At 40.1% G+C, this 21,720-nt stretch overlaps 1 protein-coding gene across 2 annotated transcripts in view; it reads left to right on the top strand.

Annotated features, from left to right (window-relative positions):
- pcgf5b (polycomb group ring finger 5b) overlaps nucleotides 1–10,727 on the top strand; it is a 34,528-nt gene extending 23,801 nt beyond the window's left edge. For both annotated transcript variants that reach the window (XM_033613733.2, XM_078176286.1), the window contains exon 9: nucleotides 10,327–10,727. In XM_033613733.2, the coding sequence (XP_033469624.1) occupies nucleotides 10,327–10,374 (48 nt within the window). In that variant the 3' untranslated portion in view covers nucleotides 10,375–10,727. The remainder of the gene's footprint in view (nucleotides 1–10,326) is intronic.
- The last annotated feature ends 10,993 nt before the right edge of the window (nucleotides 10,728–21,720 follow it).

Here is a 21,720-nt window from a genome sequence, read left to right as displayed (position 1 = left end):
TTTCCCTCATTTTCTAAGACACTTCTAGTAAGAATCAGAGTCTTTCATGCAAAAACAAGCACTTTTAAAAGATGCAAAGTGACGGTTTATAATCACCCGTAGGGTTTCGCTCAATACCGGATTCATTTCAAAAATCGTCATCTCCATTAGTCACTTTAGGTGCTTTCAGACCTGGAGTTGTCTTGCTTTGATCCGAATCAGGGACTAATTTTGTTACAAAGTTGCATAGTTACCTAGAGTTGGTTCATGTTCTCACGGCAGGAGAGTAGGAAGTAAGTAACAATGCGTAATATAACTACAATTGGTTCGGCTCAAGGTTGGAACACATTCTCACCACAAATGAACCGGGCCGAGACCACCTCTCAAGAAGGTCTTGGTGTGGTTGTTTTGGTGCGCACCCGAGTGTGATTGCTGTGTTCACACCTGCCCAAATAAACTGCACTAAGGGGGGAAACGAACTTGAGTTTGACTGAGCCGAACCAAACAGGGCTGGTGTGAAAGCACCCTTAGGGAGCGATCACACTGAGATGAAACACTAGAAGCGCGACGCCAGTAAAGCCATTGTTTTCCTATGATGTGGCGCAAGTTCAAGTGTCTTTTTAGATGGGCGTTTTTCCAGCATCTTTTTAGGCATGCGTTTTTGTAGACACGTGTTTTTAGACACGTGAAGACGCTGAAAAGTTAAAATATTTTCAACTTTTTTGAGCGTCAGACGCCATTGAATAAGCGCTTCCAGCGTTTTAAGCGTCTTTGAAGCGTCCGCGTCTCTAGCGTCTCATTCTGTGTGATCACCCCCTTAGACACAAAAACATAGGTCCAGGGGCCGTATTCACAAACATTTTGAGAACACTCTCAAAGAGCTCCTAATTTACCCTAAAAAAAATTGTAAGGAGTCCTATCTTAGGCGTGATTTAGGAAAGTTCTCAGAGCAGCTTTGAGCGAGGATGGGACAGAAACGTTAACCTTCGTGAGGAGGCATGGTTGACCCCACTGAGAGGTGTGAGAAGTTCTTTTAACAGATGTGATTGGTTGTCACAGACATGCCCTTTGCCAGCCTGCAGGGTGTGGACACCCACTGGAACTACATCCCAATATGAGACTGAAAGTGTTGTCAGGTTGGTGCTAAGTATTAAAGTTCACTGACTGACAGTAGTTGATGTATTTATGTGACACAAAACAGTACATCAAGATTACATCTATTTAATCTGTTGACATTCAAATGTCACTTTGCACAAAACACCTAGAACTTGTTAATTATGTAATTCCTATGTGGGCTTCACACTACATGAAATTTTTGCCTGTCTCTACAGTTACTATGTCAGACTGTGGCGTGACTTGGCCAACAGACATAACACACTACAAGATGGTCCACGACCAATCATTCCCAGTCATCATTCACGACGTGCGTTATGTCAATTGTTTTATTTTGTCCTGTTTTTATTATTATTACTATCATTTCAGTCACTGTGGCTGTTCATGTCCCAGCCGAAATGTTGTAGTAACGTAAAAAAGTGCCACAAGATGGCAGGAGCTACATTTGAAGTAAGTCACTGAATCCTCCACAACAAGTTCCTGCAAATGTTTCACAATAAAAGCCTTTTTAGAAAATGAAGGGATTCTCTCAACTGGAATTGTAAGGGCATTTTACTTTTAAAGACATACAGGAAGTGTTGAGTTTGAAATGAGGGCACGATTAACTTCATCAAGACAAAGTAAAAATATAAAAATACAGAGGGAATAATAGATAATGCTTAGTTTCTAATGCAGCCTGTTTGAAATGAAGCTGGCACTCTCTGCAGTTGTGGTTAGTAAAAGCCCCACTCACAAAATTGTATTACTTTATATCCTCCGTTGTGAAGAAATGATATTCTTTGCTAGCTTGATGCTAATGGCAGTACTCACTGGGTTGATAAAGTGCCTCTGCTTTTTCACCCCATCATTTTTCCTTTTTGACTCTGTGTGGTAACATCCCTAGAGGAAATATTAATAAAACTGAGGTTTTGTTGCCATACAGTTTCCACAGCAGCAGATGGCTCTGTGTACCTATTGGTCAAAGTGACGGCTATGACGGGAGAAGTCCTGAATGACAAAAAGAAAATCAAGGATGCTAGACTTCCTGTCGTGGCGTTGGTTGACGTTTACTATGACACACTCCACAAGATGAAACGATGGACTATCGCATACGACACTCATTGTCATTCACAATCCAAGCCAACCCCAGACAACGCAGCTCCACGCTATAGTCGGGCTGATATCGTGTAGTGTGAACCTGGCATTAGAATCATTTTTATAGTGAACAACATGTTTAGCATCCACCTTCTTTGGGTTCATTCATCAAGACATATCGTAGATGGCATATTAGACTCTATGGTGACATAGTTGCACTGAATTGCATAAGATTGTACCTGGTGTACCTAATAAAGTGGTCACTAGGTGTATAAACAGGCTGTGATCACACACCCAATAAATGAAGAAAAAAATTAAAAAAAAAAAATTAAAAGAATAAACACAATGCAACAAATCCCTCACAGCAGCACCAGACAGAGGGAAGTGGTGATAAAAAAAAGTGTCTAAACAACATACACAGTCTAAATGTCAGATGGTCGTGTTGGATAGACAGAACCGTCCCAGATCGTCTCTCTGTGTTTACTCTGCTCAGACAAAGGTCAGATCCCTCTCAGATTAGATTAGAGAGACTAATCACATTGTTTTTTACCACAAAATGTATTTCTCAGATCAGCCAGAGACGGTCCATCCCTGCTGTAATTGAGAAGCAGTGGTGGATGCACCTCGTTAGCACAAATCAGTTTCAGGTGTTGGCACCGTTTGTTCAGAGGCAGGAAAGTTTCTGGCCCTAATGATGGAACAAAACTCAAGAACGAAACCCAAAACTTTTTCCTAAACACCTTCAAGCGAGCGCTCCATCCAGACAGAGCTGAACCTCTTCACCACCTCAAACACACAACACTCCCAAGATGTGAAGCTGGAAAATAAGGCTTTTATTTTCCAGGATGAGTCTGAACAACAAAACACCTTAAGGGAAACTAGCGCCTTCACACAGTGCTTTGTGTGAAAGATGTTAATTAGAGAAACTACAGCACTTGGAAACTTGGAAAGTTACTTAAAAACAGAAAGGCTCAGGATTCAATAGTAAGGCAACCACGGATGTATTTGAATGCAAGGAGACACTGCATCTAACTTCCTTGAGACAGAGATGAGTATGCACACCTGCTGTGTTACTTGTACAGTTTCTGTATACTTTACAGTTTAGAGTTGGGAAACAGAAACAGAATTTTATCTTTAAACATATATTTGAAACCTTTTTCCCCTTGTCTTATGTGGGCTTAAAGGACCATTACACCAAAACCATCCATATTTGGTCCAGTGGTTTCTGCCGGACACTTCAGAGGACATAACGCAGAATGACAACAGTCCATAGCTTTGCATTATCTCAAAAATAAAAAGATAAATACTTGTGTCCAGGGGCATTTTAGTGAATTTAAATGTAATGTCTCATTCACATATTTATTTTAAGCTCTTCAAACCTCCAATAAATCTTTTTACTTGCTCTGTCCTAAAGGCCCTTACACACTGGGGGCATTTTTTCATTGGAATAATTTGCACATAAACATTTTTTTCCAAAATTGTTGTTTTTGTCATTAGTACTTTTACACATGAATATGATGCAGCAAAAAAGCATTGTCATTGTTCCGTAAATGAGGTCAATTTTTCTAAACTTTAGCAGCACAAATAAATGCATATACCATCAGTTCCATTTTTAGCTTTGAAAATAAAAGCCCTAGACATATACCATAAAGCCTCAATTAAAAGCCTAGTCCCAGTTAAACACCTAGTCCCTTTTACTGGCCCAGTGTGGCTACACATTCTGACAAATAAACACCTGTCTCAATTCGACGCCTGGTCTGGTTGCCAAGCAGTTCATTTTTATAGAAGTTCTCCGGATGTATAAATCCAGGTTGTTGGCTACCTCAAATTATGTGCCCATTCCTCGATCACCCTGCAAGTTAGTCATATTCCTTTAGTCCGAAAGGGTCCTCAGATCAAAAGAATCAAAAGTGTTTTACATAAAAATTAATCAAACTTGTGAGTATTGTTTTAACAGGATAAAGTGGTGTTGCGTCAAGCTAGATCAAATGAATGATTCCAAATTGATATATTGTCTGACACCTAATTTTTAAACAAGTAATAATCATACTGATTTAAATAAACAGTTTAGTTGTATTTCCCATCTTTGCTGAGCAACATTTTTTGTGCAAAAGGCATTAAAGGCCTGTCCCAGATACAAGCCTGTTGATTTCAGTGATTTAAGCAAATAATATGAATTGAAGTTTTATGGTATACTGCATACATTTTTGCCAGAGGGAACTCAAATTCACTAAGAGATCTTTGCTAAAAGGAAGCTCAATGAAATAGCTTACAGTATCTTAGGTTATACAACAACTTGCCTCAAACAGTCTGTGAGATGCGGCTCGCGGTCAATCAGTTTGGTCATCAGTTTGCATTAAAATGTTTTATTAATTGTATCTTCATTCAAATGTAGGGCAAACTGTAACCAAATTTTCAAATTTGCAGATGAGTGTTTGGCATTTTCATGTACAAAAGGTCTTAGCTCATTGTTTCCATAGCTGTCAGGGAGAAAGACATTTACATCATGTTGGTGGAGGACGGAGGCTGAAGTGGGGCTGAAGTAGTCACAGAGGGCAGTTATTGATACTCAGTAAAATGGACCAAAAAGTGGGTGAGCATTCTTATGGAAGCCCAGTATTCATGTTAAATGCTGTTTTGACCTGTCACTAGCTCCTGCAGTAGGGATCAGGCTGTGCCATTATTAATCTACTGAGCCCTCTGACAGGTGACATCATTCTCTAACCCCTGTGTAACGCTCCTGTGACGCCTACACTCGCCCAAGAAAAGAGCAGCAGCTTAACCCGTCCTTATATCTACCTTGTATCTTTGAATCTCTTCATTAAGTTCCACCTGTCTTAGCAATAGCCACCAGTTAGCAACTGGTATGATAACCTTTTCGTTAATCATGTCACTTGAGCTGTCTTACCAAATAATAGAAGATTAATAATATCAGTTGTACTTCATTCTGTATTCAACATCAACGAGGACAGTCACTGTTTTATCTAAGGATACAGATCTGTGAGAGCTCATTGTCCAAACTCTAAAGGTGATTAATGAAATTTGTTGAACCCCTGAGCTTTTCATGAGCATTTCAATTAAGTCAAAATTTCCACTTGATGAAGTCCTTAGTTAATGCAAAAGATTACAAAGACATATATTGAGATTTCCATTAAATTTGTTGTGAGTATTCAGGGTGCCCAGAGGAGGAACTTCTACATTTTTGACTTGTAATAAGCTTCAGTGCATCGCCAGACGGGACACATTAAAGTAGAATGTATTGGCATTAAACATAATAACCACATATTTCTGTACAATGCAAAATCAATTCATTCAGTCATTTTTGGCTGTACCAAACAGCATCTGACAGCAAATTTAGTTTTCAGTTTTTCACCTTCGAGAAGTTTTGCTGGTGCTGCAGGTCAGACAATTCTACATCTCTGTCATTTGACACCAGAACAAAATCCCCCTAAAAGTAGCTGACAGCTGAACAGAATATGTGTTAGCGCAGTATAATTAAAGTGTTTGGAGACAGAAATGCTGAGTGAAAGAGTGTCAGAGATGCAGATACAGAGACCCAGTGACAGTCTGGTAAGATTGGATTCAGTGTTGTTCTTTTTTTCTGAGGCATGATGCAGCAAAATGCTGAAAGCCGGAGGAGATGACAGCAGCTGTACTCTGCTGCACCAGCAGCCTCAAGCTGCCAGAAATAGGAGACAGACTCCAAAAACAGGAGACACACGCTTCACTTTGCAGCTGCTCTGATACAAACACTCGTCTTTTTTCTGTTTGGATTTTTCATAAAAAGGGCAGCTCACATCTTTTGACTGTTTCGATGCGCTTTTACAGCTAAGGAAGGCAGGAATGTGCAAGTAGTCAGCACTGACATTTCTATTATTGAAGCACAACGATGGATGGATGACTGGAAGGGCCCATAGACCACAAGCCCACACAGGAGCCTGAGAGGTCAAAGGCGCTCTGAGCCAAGGCATCTATATAAAGTGACTGTTAACCTCTGAAAAACTGAAGGTACAACCTAAACATTCAACGTGAGGATACCACATGACCAATGATGACATCAGCATCACAGAGAGTGTTTGTTTGGCCTGTAGTACTCATGACATTGTGCTATGAAAGCTCCATGACACCACTGCAAGAATTTTCATGTGGCAACAATGTTGCAGAAATTGCTATTTGTTGACATTTTATTACACTTTTTGCATCGTGGCATGGCGCTGTTGTGACATGGCCTTGTGCAATTATGGCAGTAAAAAGTTAAAAATAGTTCAAGTTTTTGAGATGCCACAGTGGGGATCATCTGACAGATCTCACCAGACAGCCAGTGACCAGTTATTTGGGAAACCCAATCTGTATTCCAACTTTTATATCGCTGTTGATCACAACTTCTCTTTCCCCATCTTGCAACTCTGTCTTCTCAGAATCTTGTTTATATACACGTGAACTGTAACTGATGCCTGTGTTGTGTTCACAGGATGTTTCTGATTGGATTGAATTTTGGTTATACAAAGCACAGGACTTTGACACATGAGACCAGAGTTTGCATCCTGAGTCATGTGGTTAGGTTTAGGCAACAACACACTTTTGATTAAATATTAAACCAGTGTACACATCTTTTATGACTTTTTCTGTATTAAACCACCATCTTGCCCAACCCTGTTTTCATTCACACGTCGTCAAATACCAACACTTTGTCACACCCCTCAGCATCTCATAGCAACGAACAGGGCACCCTTTAGCCTATCTATGTGATGCACAGCTCAAACACATTGTAGCATGTGGTTAATGTTGTTACGTTACCATGTTGTAATGTTAACAGTCACAGTTAGGTTAAGGCAACAAAACCCCTTGGTTAGGTTTAAAATAAGATCTTGTTTGGGGTTATAAAACGTAACTTTGTTATGTAACGATGTAAATGTAAATGCGTCACATGAGTGACATCAGTGTGCTACAACTGTGCTTAAAAACAACATTGACTTTTGATTTTACACGGGACACAACTCCTTGGTTAAAAGTCCTGTGTTTGTTTGACCTATCCATTTCCCTTCCTGACGGACCTACAGACTTTCTTGCTCTTTATACTACGTCATTTGCTCTAAGCTTCAAGTACAGCTGCGGATGGGTTTACCAATATCATAGGGGCCAAGGGGTGTGACAAATTGTCTGTATTTGATGCCCAGGAAATGATAACAGGCTGTCTTTGCTGAACCTAAAATAAGCCCATTGAGTAAATACACAACCAAATGTTTCATTTTGTCTTTCTTTTTTTTTTTTAATTTTCATTTTCATTATTTCATTTTATTATTTTTTTGTTGTTGTTGCTGAAGTTGCTCCAAGCACATATGATATTATTATTTTTTATTTTTTTTATTCTATTTGATGGGGACGATACAATTTAACATAGTTCCAATACAGAGTATAGGACTGATGTGCTGCACAGAGAGTTTATAGCTATTGCTAATTTTTAACTCTTGTCCTTAGTTGAGCTTTTACATGTAGACTGAAAATGTTATTAAAAATATACAGTTTAGAACATCTTACAACCACAATACACTATAAACATGGAAGGTACAATAAAATACATAAACCACAATCCACATACTACAATACACATACCACAGCACATATACCACAATACACATCATCATCACAACATATCCATATGCAAGATGAGACGATTTGGTTAAAGACAAATTAAAGACACTATCAGTGAACAATTTACTATGTTCACTGTCAAGGTGTCAAGGGGTTATTTATCCCCTAACCTAACCAATCAGTAGTGACTGACTTATGTGTCTTTCTAATGTAATTTAGAGTCGACATGGCAGCTGTGGTAGTGGTTGCTAAGAACAGTTAATATTTGTCTTTAGATCAAAGAAATGTGTGGATTAAAAGTTGTTATTTCTGTAAGCGGAATAACAACAACCTGTACTGCTGAATTGATTTCTTCTATGCTGGTCACAGTTTTCCTGTTTTTCTGTCTCTGTTTTTCCATCAACACAAACAGCTGTCACTGAGCACACTGCCAGCCTTATTTAAATCACTAAAGAAATCTAAGACTTATCAATTGTTCCGAAAGCACTGATGTGTGGGATTTGAATAATTTCGACATGAATGAGCTCAGAGAAACACACAGATGATATCATTTTTCATTGGCATTCTCTAATTCTTATACACAAATTTATGCCCTCAGAATAATATGAAATGCACCAAAAACACACAAACTGATAAGATGGCACCTTAAACCTAATGGAAAGAGTGGCTTGTTACACATGCAGCAGTCTCAAATACTTTCTGTATTCCACAGATATTGAATGATAAAGTTTTCAATTGAGCTTCAGCGGAGCGAGCAGCAGCCAGGCCTTTATTACTTTTTTTCTTATACGGCTCTTTTGCATCAGACACTTGGCTTCAGTCTCTGCAGAGCAGAGCCAGGTGGATCCTGGATGCTTTAATGGAAATGGGTTTACATTCTTCTTTAACTCAGAATTCAGGAAACCAGCGGTTTGACGCCAGATGAAGTAGGAGTCACCCGGTTTGTCCATCTCTGTCAGTCTGGCTTGATGTGGCTGCAAATCTAACTACTGGAGATGTATCCTGCCCTGGCACTTTTACAGCCTCTAAACTGAATAGAATACTTGATAAATGAAGCCCTCTTCATGTTTCCTCAATTTTTCTAAATATATTTGACAACCTTTTGGCCTGAACGACTCTGAGGAAATGAGCAAGAGGGAGAAAAATACAGTGTTCATCTCTTTTTTAAAGGATTTATTTGTCTCAGTTGCTCCTGTCAGCAGCTCTGTTTATAGAGTGAATGCATGTGGAGAGGATTTTTACCATTTAAGGATTATTATAGAATTTGACTGGATGGAACTGGACACTATATGACCAAGTATAAGATTATATAGGATGATTTTTCTGATTCAGGTTTTTTTATGTTCTTCATTTTATTTAGACAGTTAAAAGATGGCCCAGTGCATTTACTGTATTATGAAAATTTCAATATCAAACACTTTTTATGACATGCAGCTTACATTAACCCCATTTCCTTTCTTTTTGTTACTTCTAGACAAACTGGAGTTGAGGGTTTGGGTTTTATATAGTGTGTGTGTGTTTGTACGTACTTGTTCTTACTACATAGTGAGGACCGCAACAACTTTTAAGTAACATTGTGAGGACAGTTTTCTTCTTTTATTTTAAATGTCTGTTTATTAGTGTTTGCAAAACAGTGTAAATACAGTAAAGAGACATCAACAGCAAAAGGAAGAACAAAACAAAAAAGAGTGCTGGTGATAAGACAAAAGAGGAAAAAAATGATTAAATATAAGTTAGCCCAAAACCCATTAACTTTAATTCTTTGATCAAACTAATAACTGGTTGCCAGATTTTCTTAACACTTTCCCTGCTACTGATAAGATTTCCCATCATTTATGACACAACACTTCCCCGCCATTGACGAGAAATTTTGACAATCCATGTTTTCACTGTTATATGATAGGGGGCGCTATTACGCATCCTGTAAAATAGAACAGCACTACCATTTCAAACAAGAGGATGCCTTTTTTCACTGCAAGTCACTGCCCAAGTGCTGGATTTTGACAACTGTGGAGTGAGACCTGGCTCTAAATGGTTTTGATTGTGAGCATTTTAACTTTTTAGAATGTTGTAAAATGAGACAAGAATGAGGACGTTTTTCAAAAGTGAGAACATCACTTCTTCAAAAACCTATTTAAGGGTTACAATTTGGTTTTAAGGTTAAGGTTAGATTTGATTTAGGTTAGGCATAGGGTCAAGATTGGGGTATGGCATTTAGTTATCATGGTTAAGGCTAAGGTAAGGGCTTGCAATATGTCATTAAGGGGGTCTTCACAAAAGTAGAAGTACAGGCATGTGTGTGAATGTAGGTGTTTCGTGTTCTACTGGGTTGAAAGTACACACTGTTGATGTGACTACTGTTCTTGCACCTTTTGAAAACTCTCTAACAGTCTGTTCTGGAAATGATGACCTGCACACAGGGTGTTCTAGCTTCTATGATTCAGCATTTATCTCAATATTCCTCTCAGTGTTCTAGCAGCAGCAGTGTGGTGAATGTTTACGGTGTGAAGACCAAAAGATTGATCTCTCTCTCTGAGACAGTTTCTCTTTCTTCTGTCTCTCCCGCAGACGTATCCCATGGTTCTTGAGTACCGGCCACGTATCGACTTTGGATAAACCAAGGCTGTGAGAAGAGGACCACATACATAAACACACAGACATGTGCAGACATAAGTGTAGAAATCATTATACAGAACATCTACAGTTGCACGTGGACAAACACATACACACACAATGTGCAGAGAAAGAGAGAGATTTAAATGTATTTTTGTACAGCCAACGATGAAGTGCATACGTTGTCATGGTAAAGAGGTTTTATGCTACATAGAATAATATATGCTATAATATATGATATTTTTAAATGTATATGTCCCTGTGCCTAAAAACCTGTTGAGATCAGAAATGAAGTACGAGCATATCTTCACTTTGCCTGTCTAACTCTGTAGATTAAATGTTGATTTTCTACTGTTGATGGCTGGTTCTATGTCTTAATTGATGAAACACTTATGGTTTATCTGCATTGCATACTCCTTCTTATATCAGTCAATGATCTTTACTGCAGAAGTCCAACTAAAGGGTGCACATAGTTTTCTTCAATTTCCACCCTCCAGGCAGATGATGTAACACTTGTTATGGACTGCACTAACACCTAATAAATACATAAAGTTATTTATTCAGTTGCAGACTGTGAGAATCTGCAGCATCTTGAAAAGGCCAAAGTAATTTCCATCTCTGTTTTTAAGCCGTCACTGCCCTCACTGTTCACCTTAGTTTTTGTGATTCTTTCTGCATGCTTGAAGAGACCAGTATCTGACCTCAGTGCGAATGTACCTCTGCCCTAAAATTCCTCACATGCAACCAATAACATCACACACATGGAACAATAAAAAAACATCACATTTACAAGACAGGCATTTGGGTAAAAAAATGAATGACGTTGAGATGCAAGCATTCATCTCCTGAATGATTTGCTGCAGAGGTCGGCTGAGAGTTCATCAAATGCTGAAGTTGAGGGTCAGAAGACAAAGGAATGCAAAAGTCATAGCTATAAATCTATGAGCAGTTATTGCTAGTAGTACTGTAGAGAGGTGTGGGTGCAGGAGGTGATGGTCCAATATGTCTGTTGGCACTTCACGACAATGCTGTCACAGCAGGACAAAAGCAATGTTCACATTACAAGCAGATGTTGCCCCAAATACGATTTTCTTGCTCTCATGTGACACACATCTGATTTTTTAAATTGTGATCTTAGCCATTTCCCTATGTGATTCTAAATCCAATACATATCCAGCTCCTGGCCATGCGACCATTGTTAGAACGCTCATATCGGAATCCATGTGTGTTTTTCCCACACATCCATGGTTTTCCACATCATACATCACTGCACAGGCGCAGATCACTCACCATACAGTGTTGGAGTGGTTCAAGGAAACTACTGAATGCTGCCATAGCTCAGTAGTCAATACACTGCTGACGCTTTTTGACAGGGACAGCTTGCACACATGCCGTGACAGCCTTGACGTGAGGCACTGACAGCGATATCAGAGTAGCCCTGGACATCTTAAGGTGTTGGACGAACTGTTTCTCAATGGAATGCTCCACATCACGACTCCTGACTCCTCTTCTGGTTGCACCCACACCCCTCTCTCATTAGAGCTACCAGCAATAGCTGCTAATAGAGCTGGTGGACCAAAAGGCCATTAGTACAACAGCCAGTTTACCGAAAACAAACACATGTTGCTCTGATATTTCTCCGAATATGCGCTACACACTCTCCCAAACAGAAGCACATGGCTACTTATGATGCAGAATGACTTCTTCGGACCTTTCTTCTATGGCTATCATTTGGGAGATGAAGCTTGCACTGGTATATCCTTCATATTTCCCCAAATGGCTGTTTCGCAAATGTGACTTTTTTTTGGTTGCATGTGAGGCATTTCATGGGAGGGATCCACTCACACTGATGTCAGATATGGGTCACCTCGAACATGAATTTTAACAGTATTGGCAGACAGATCACATATGACTGAATAATCAGAATAGAGCATTAAGCCATGTCATGCGAACATTGCCTAAAAACATTGGCGAGCTGTCCCTGTCACAAAGCGTCTTGGCAATCAGGCACAGTTAAGTATAAAGTGGAAGAACCATGGATAAAAAAAAAACACACATGAATCCCAACGTGACCGTTCTTACAGCAGTCGATTGGATATGTATCAGATTTAGAAACATGTATGAAAGTGGCCAAGATCTGATTGGATGTCTGTTTCCACGCTACTCAGAAAAAGATTCATCTGTTTCTGGTATAACGTAGCCGCTGTTTAGGGAGTCATCAGGACAATAACAAGGAAAACTGAGCTGTGCTGGTCTTTCACTTGCAGAGAGGTGAATGACAGTGGCAAGTAGCAATTACAAGCACCTACACATTAATTATGGTCATTTTGTTAAAGCGAGACTGTAAAATATTACTGTTTTTACCTTGAAATGAATTATTTGAGTGCTTAGTCTGTCACTGGCCTCAAACACACACACACACGTACAACATGTTTTATGCGTTGTGGTGAGCAGGGTCAGGCAGGCAGCGTGTCAGCTCACTAAAACAGTCACCAAGTGAAATATGTCCGTTTCCAAATTTACAAATAAAGAAAAACAGGCAGGAATGTAAGCAATGACACACATACCTCATGACGACTGACTATATATACCCTGTAGTAGCTCCTGCTGGCATCAATTCCACACTGACACCTTTACTTGTGTGAAAGCATAGATGTCATGACGAGCACCTTTTCTGACAGTTTTACACTCATACGCTCAAGCTGTCACAGGCTCATATCTACACGGAAACATTTCCTCACACATACTTGTCCTTCTCGCTGTTCGTCTTACCCTTGTAGTTGTGTTTTTCAGGTCAGAGTTATGTAGGCCAGAAGTCCCTGTGGTTTCATACATGAGTCACAGTGATGCTGCTGACCCCTCAACACTTTAACACCTCTCTGGGTTTTTATGGAACATGAATGGGAGGCAATAATAGACAAATCTTATCCATATGAATTCTCACCAGCTCCCTTACTTAAACACTTAAACCCAACAATGGGTCAATTAGTAGAGACTCAAGCTGTGCAATCAAATGTGGTTCCAACCCACATAACTGTTTTTTTAATCTTCATTTTTTTATTGGTGTTCTCAAAGTTTCCAACAATATAAAATATGTCAGAGCGGATTTTGGCTAAATGTGTAGGCACGTCCCACTGGTACGAGGCCCCAGGGCAGACCCAGAACACGCTGGAGGATTTATATATCTTATCTGGCCTGGGACCACCTTGGGGTCTCCCAAGAGGAGCTGGAAAGTGTTGCTGGGTAGAGGGATGTCTGGGGGGCTTTCTTGGCCTGCTGCCCCCGTGACCCTGGATGAAAATGGATGGATCGTGTATAAAATAAAGCAACAGATGACTATAATCCTCTCATGTAATAGAATGGCGCAGCCATAAAAACATGAAGTCTTTGGTTTAATAATTCAATCATTGTAAAACCTGAATAAGGAACATGTTGTTCAAGAATATAGATAATACTGACAATGGCATTGAACATTTTTCCAACCTTAAGGCTACATCAGAAGAAACCAAATGGGAAAACAAGATTGTCTTTCCTTACTTCAATGATAACAAAATTTACATGTGCTTGGGTACAAATACCTAAATTCTCTCTTATTTACTACATTTTCATTTATCATAGCACACAGAAATTATTATTATATACACAGATCAGCCAAAACATTCAAACCACTGACAGATGAAGTGAATAACTTTGATAATTTTGTTCCAATGCATTGTTCTGCTGGGAAACCTTTGGTTCTGGCATTCATGTGGATACCACCTGACATGTTCCACCCACTCAAACACCCCTCCGCATGGCAACAGTATGGCAGTGGACCCCCAGCAGAAAAAAGCAGCATGCCACACTACAAAAACTGTTTAGAAATGTCCTGTGGAGCGTGACAAAAAGATCAAGGTGTCGACCTGGCTTCTAAATTTCCCAGGTCCCCAATCTGCTCAAGGATTCTTCTGATGTGCCGGTACCCCAGATGTACCCCTAATCCAAGGTGGGGCCTCCTTGGATGGGACTTGGCTCTGACCTGTCGATGCATGGACACAGGATCTGCGGTGTCTGGCACCAGTGCGTTGGTGGCAGATCCATTTAGTCCAGTGGGTTGTGAGGTGGGTTAATGGCACGTGCCACAGATGCTCATTCAGATTAGGATCTGGGGAATTTGGAGGCCAGGTTGACACTTTGAGGTCTTTGTCACATTCCTTGGGCCATTCCTGAGCCATGTTTGCAGTGTGGCATGGTGCATTATCCTGCTGGGGGGCCACTGCCATTGGGGAGTCCTGTTGTCATGAGGGTGGGTGCTCAGTCTGCAATGGTGTTTGAGTGGGTGGTACATGTCAGGTGGTATCCACATGAATGCCAGGACCAAAGGTTTCCCAGCAGAACAATGCACTGGAACAAAATAATCAAAGTTGTTCACTCCACCTGTCAGAAGTTTGAATGTTTTGGCTGATCGGTGTATTATATATTATAATTTGTATTTTATCTTTTATACTTTCTTTTCCAGACAACAAATCCAATTAATAAATATGATTTAAAGGGAAATAGGACCTGAAATCATTACACACAGAGTTAAACAAAACATTTGATTGTGTTACTGTTAATTGTCTTCAGAATTCATATGCAGTTTTACATTTTAATGTTATTCTTCTAACTTTAACCATTTTCAGGCCCGGTTTTACGAGGGTGCATAAGCATGCATTGCACCCTTATTTATGTGTCTGCATGCTCAGTTGAAAAGAGTGAAAAAAAATAATAATAATGTTGACATAACTATATAGAACACATTGATAGTGAAGTGCGTATTCTATTTGCCAGTTTAGTTTTAATTCAATGGTAATTAAATAAAATTCCTGCCTTTCTTCAGTAACGTCACTGTCAACGCTGTCTGTCATGACAAATGCGCGACTGCATGTCACTCATTTGCGTCCAGCGCAGTTACCGGCCCGGCGGCTGCTGCACCAGCCAGACGCAGCTTTCTGCTGTACCGTTAACAGCCTGTAACACAAATAACGTTAACAAGATCGCCATGGATATTCGAAAATGGTTCAAGCAAAACACGACCAGCAACAAGTCAGACAAAGGTAACGATGGTGAGACAGAGACTCGACCTCGACGTGAAGTTAGCCTAGCTGCTGGGAGCAAGCGGCAGCCTTGTCCTGCTCACTCCTGCCCGAGCCGCTGCCTTCACCCTCAGCCCCAGAGCAGGTGCCCGGCTCATCCAAAGCACCGCCACCTGACGACCTAGGTCAAGAGGAGCCATAAGACTCTATAAAACCTGCACCTTTTGCTGTGGTATGGCGGTTTCTGCCGGATGAAATGGACCACACAGGTTATTTTTATTTTATTTGAGCTTTTTTTTTTTTTTTAATTCAACTTTACTAAATATGTTTAAAAAAAGACAGAAAAACAAATAACAAAAATAGGGCATATAAACAATACAATAAATTAGCTGTTGAGTAAGTTAGATGGTATGTGTCATGTTCAAAGGGGTAGGAAGAAGTTAAGAATTTTTCTATGTCCTACCACATTATACTGTTTGTGCAAATTTGAAATAAAAAATAAAATAAAAAACTAGAAATTCAAACTAGGAATTCTATCTATAACAATCAGTGATGGTTTTGAGCTGACAACACTGATTGCTGTAGATAGAATTCCTAGTTTGAATTTCTATGTTTTATTTTCAGGGTAAGAAACATCTGTTGCTAGATGGACTGATGGGTGAGGTAGCCCAGACTAAATGTAGCCTTTTCTTTGTTCTGTTACAATATTGCTGCAATAAAGCACTTGAAAGACACTTTAAATATTCTTGATTGGCTGGTATCATCCAACTTGAAATGACTGGAAAATGCATAATTTAGTGTTGAATAACGTGCTGGGCATGTGCACCCCCTCTGATCTAAGATGCACCTCTAGTCATTATTTCCTGGAACTGGCCCTGACCATTTGACAGTATTTTGTCACTGCTATTCCTTCCTTTGCTGGTCTAATGTTGAAAGACAAAACAGAATTTGTAAGATCATAAGCACTGAATGACTCAACAGCGCTGTGTCAGCACTACAGAAATGTCTGGAAGCACCCATTGTCATTTTGCTAATGGGGGGAAAGTGTTGTGGTTTGTTTGTGGCCTCCCTCCACTGGCTGCCTGTGCACTTTAGAGTTCATTTTAAGATCCTTTTATTTGTTTTTAAATCTTTAAATGGCCTCGCCCTGCCCTACCTCTCTGAGCTTCTTCACCCCTACGCCCCTGCCCAGTGCCTCAGGTCAGCTGATCAGCTGCTCCTTGAGGTACCGAGGTCCAAGCAAACTCTTAGAGGAGACCATGCATTCTCCGTTGCTGCTCCAAAAATGTGGAACAATCTACCTCTGCACATCAGACAGGCCTCCTCACTGTCTGTTTTTAAAACCCACCTTAAAACCCACTTTTACTCACTGGCTTTTAACCCAGTATGAGACCTCGTTCTGTTTTTATTTGTTTGTTGCTGTTTTTATTGTTTTTTTGTTTTAACTGCTTTTTATTATCTTACTGTTTTGTTGTTTTATGACCTCCTATGTACAGCACTTTGTTTCAGCTGTGGTTGTTTTAAAGCGCTTTATAAATAAAGTTGAGTTGAGTTGAGTTTGTTTTTCTCTTAACTAATCACAATGGTCCTGAGCGGGTAGAAGTCCAGGATGCAGCAACAGTGCCTTTGCAAAACGGGAGTCCACAGATAGCGGAAGGAGGGAGAACGCTGGCTGAAATAGCCGGCCAAAGGCAGGCCTATAGCCACAGTCTACACCCAGAGAGTCAGACTAATCACATATTAGTTACATAAATTAAATACATTTTGTTTGCTTTTATGAATCAAGTCCTACATTTCCTAAGGTTTCGATTTGACAACCTGCTGGGTGTGTGTGTGTGTGTGTGTGTGTGTGTGAACTTGTCTCTTTCTGCCATGGGTGTAAGTGGAGAGAATGACAATGAGTGTTATCGATACTGAATGTAACATCAAGAGAAAGTTTTTCATGATGAGCAAAAGTGAGAGTTTCTGTCTCTGTACTCGAAACGTAACCTGCACTCTGTACAAAGACAAATGAGTTTCACTTCCTCGTGTTTGATTTATTACAGCTTTATCAAAAAGAAAACTATTCAGAATCAGAATCAGAAATACTTACTAAAAGGACTGGGTAAAAAAACTGTAACAAATATTTTGTATTGACGATGTATGAGCAGGGTCTTCGTAACTACTATGAGCTTCTTTACCATTCTGTAAAAATTTTATCAGTTTAAATTACTTTTTTTGTCATATGGTACTAACAAACAACACCAGATTTACGCAGCTATATGTCATTATCTTACACAATAAACACACAGTAGTTCAACATGTATACAAACCAAATAACACATTCATGAATAAATACTACATTGTAACTGAACTCAAGGTTGATTTACCAGCTTTTTCCAGAGCTTTTTTTGTCAGCAGACAGAGTTTTGCTCAGCTCTTCAAGGTGGATTTATACTTGTGTGTCAGCTCTATGCACAGCCTACATTGCAACCTACGCTGGTGGCCTAGGCCTTTGGCAGCATTTTTACTTGGGCGGTGGTGTGTCTGTGTCACTCTGCAGCCAAACATGGCTTAATAGAGACTTTCAAACACAAATACACAAATTGGCTTCATTATAACTCGCAGGATTCACAGAGAAAAAAAATGTCTTTATCTGGACACATTTTCCCCAAAAATACAACATGCTAACGTTATTAGCACAAGCCTATGGCATTTTACATTGAATAAATTAGCTCAACAGCTAGCGGATTTTTCCACTACTCATGAAGCCAGGAACAACAGCAACATTTAACAAAGGTAACGTTACAAAGGTCGGCTCCATTATAACTCACAAGGTTCACCGTCAAAACAACTGTCTTAAGGCCCATTTATTCTGAACGTTAAATACGGATATGGACGGAGCCTTTTGTCCGTGCTCCGCGTTCATTTCATCCGTATTTCTGCACGTTTCCATAAAGTTTACGGATACGGGCCAAACGGAGCAGTACCACCGGGAACCGTGGGGACAGTGTTGCTGTCACTACCCAATACGTAGCTCTAGTGAGACACGAAGACGAAATAACAATGGCGTTTATCGAATGCCCTGGCGGACATCCTAAAGAACTGGAAATGACGCTCGTCGTCAATTTCTCTCATCAGCAGTACTATAGACTTTGTCTTTTATGCAAGGGGTACATGATCCATATCTCCTCCACAGTGGCCATGTTTGTTTTTGAGTTTATTGTGGTCATAAACTTTTTACTCTGGGCTGCCCCCTGGTGGATATATTGGTTAACATCCATGCCAACGTAAAGGACACATGGAAGTATGTGGGCAGTGACGGTAACATCGTTTGAAACGGACGTTTACATTTTCGTACGTAAAGGGAGCATAAATGGGCCTTTATACTGAACACATTTTCCAAACAAATATGCCAAATCTTAGAAGAGGACACTCGGACTGAACTAGTTATTTTCTTACATAACATTTGGAGGCAACAGAATATAGAGCAAATTTTGAGAATCAAAACTCTGAGTTATTATTTCTATCTTTGACTTTGAACAGCACAAATACAAATTGTGAACCTGATTAAAAGACGGACTGAATCCCCTCATCGCATCTCTATCCGACCACAACCTCATCGATCTGTTCTGTTCAATCTAGTTTCTAAAGACATCCTTTGTCACATCAGACTGAAGGCTAAAGCCTCCTCTGAGTCCTTCAGCTCTGGACTCCTGCCAGTCTGCCGGACAGAAAGACACGGTGCGGTGACATCAGTGATATTGAAGGCAAACAGCGTCTGGCACGAGATATGGATACATCTCATCCCTGCAGCTCAGGTGGGCTCACTGACAGCAGCAACAGCCACATCTGAGCTGCAACCTTGGATTCAAGCATGTCCTTTTGTTATGAATATATAACCCTGGAAGGACAGTCCTCGGTGTGATTCTGCTGTTGGTGTGAGGGTGAATACTTCATGTGTCAGAGAGATTTAAAGTTCATTCTTGACCTTGGAAATACTTATTGACATTGCCCCAGCAGCAAGAGAAATGTGTTGATAGAGATAACAGTGCTAGAAAGAGTGTCTATGTGCACATGGGACCATGAGTTATTTGTAAGAGGGTTATGTTGATTTTTGCCTAATAACGAGCTCAGTTAGAAAATGTGTTAGCTCAGTTGGGTTGCTATCAAGTCAACAGTTTGCTACTCGTCAGCAGCACACATTTGAGAGTCAAAGTTAATTAAATTTGAACATTAAAAGAAATTCAAGCACATTCACTTTGCCTCTAGCAGTAAATCTACTAATTACAGCAATACCATTGGAATTAAAGTCACCATGAAATTCTGCCGTTTAAATCCTTAAACCAGTATTATGTTCCCAGCCACCTGATTTTAATGTCATTTTCATTTTGCACATTAGAAATCCCCAGGGGAAATACCGGGAATATGACACGCTCATGTGTCAAAGTGGAGTATGTATCATGATTGCAGCTTCATGTCACTACCTCACCCTCATACCATCCCACCGCTAGCTATCCACACTCGACACAGATATCAGCGTGTCAAAGGTTTGGCCAAGTTAAACAGCAGATGGCACGGGACGTCCCGCAGTGAGAGGAGGAGCTGACATCGCGTCTGCTCAGACAAACAGCAGCCGGCAGTATCCTGCTACTGAGGCACCATGAATTCATGTTCACACTGTGGACATACATAGTATACACAGTTACATTAAAGACACAGTGAAGTTAAAAAAAAATATATATTTTGTTTCTTTGTTGATGATTCTTATATCCATTGTTACATGCTAAATATATGTCAGTCTTTTTTATATCAAAATCGCTCTTTTTTCTCTTTCTGTATATCATGAACTCAGGCGCTTTAATCCAAATCTATTAAACCAACATGTGATTTGGGGTGCTAACTAGCCCTGCCTATTAGCCATATTCACAGCGCCGCCATCTTTATTGACGTCATCACTCAGGATTGAAAACATCCAGTCGGGAATCTGACAAACTGCTGCCCTTCCATCGTTTCCCGGTCGACCAGGCTTTAACAAAACAATGTATTGTTAAAGGGCCAGTGTGTAATATTTGGCATGGTTTATTGTCAAATCTGAATCTGAATCTGAATATTCTCCCCATTAATATGTTTATACAAGTGTATAATCGCTATAAAATAAAATTCGTTTGGTTTTCGTAGCCTTATAATTATGTTTTTTTACATATATATAGCAAGGGCCTTGCTTTAGAGAGGTCGCCATCTTGCGCCGCCATGTATGTACGGCAGCCCGAGCGGACAATCCAGCCAGCCAGAGAACGCATTTCGCGTGTATAAATAAACCAACTAAGACAGCGGAAGGAAGGAAGAAGGAGGAGGAAACAGCAGAGAGTGTTAGTAGTTCGTTGATAGAGAGTAGTGAAAAGTTTTTTTAGTTATAAAGTTTGCGAATGGACCACACTTACCATGCAACAGGAGAGAATGAACCCGAACCGTCATTTGCGAGGAAAAGAAGATGCAAAGAGGGGCAAAGAAAACGGGACAAGCGGCGGCAGAGAATAAACATCGGTCATGTTTTTCAGCGATGGAGGGGGTTCATAAAGGACAAAGGGCTTCAATCCGATGCTGAAGTGGCATGCTTTCTGCTGGACAGGTAAACTACTAAAATAAATGCTACTATTTGTCAGCACGTAGTATAATAGCGTTACGTGTCGGACTCGACAAGTAGGGAGTGAGGAGGAGAGTTCGTAACGTTACATCATCTCCAGGTAGAGCAATTACTGTAAAACACTTGCGAAAATGTTAGTCTTATGTCAAAGGCATAACAGACAATAGGATAGCAGTAACGTTACTCCTGTGTACCCTGCTGATTGGATTCAGTACAGCGGCAGCCTATTTCAAATCACCTGTGCTGTGTAATAAACCTGATGAAGCCATGGGCGAAACCAATGTTTTGTAGACTGATTAATAAAATAAGAAGCAATTCAGCCCTGTGTGCGGTGAATCCACTTTTGTTATCCTTGGAGAGCACAGGTGAGCGAGTGAGCGCTGCAATCTAGAATCTAAATGCTACATGTCACTGTTTTCAACCCATTTTACACACTGGCCCTTTAAAGTCCGAAGGGATATTGGCCCATATTTCAAGATAAAACATTTAGCCCATCAAGCTACCACCAGCATTAGCTGCAACTGCTAACGTTAACGCTAAAGTTAATGTTGATATGACATCCTTGCTAATGTAACATTTCATTATAAGATAGGAGTCGAGTAAAATTCAGGATAATCAACGCAGATCCTAGATACATTTCACGTCGTGTAAGCCTGGAAGTAGAACTCG

Source organism: Epinephelus lanceolatus, chromosome 17 (assembly GCF_041903045.1).
Source record: "Epinephelus lanceolatus isolate andai-2023 chromosome 17, ASM4190304v1, whole genome shotgun sequence".
NCBI lineage: Eukaryota > Metazoa > Chordata > Actinopteri > Perciformes > Serranidae > Epinephelus > Epinephelus lanceolatus.
This window is presented reverse-complemented; position numbering and strand designations above follow the sequence as displayed.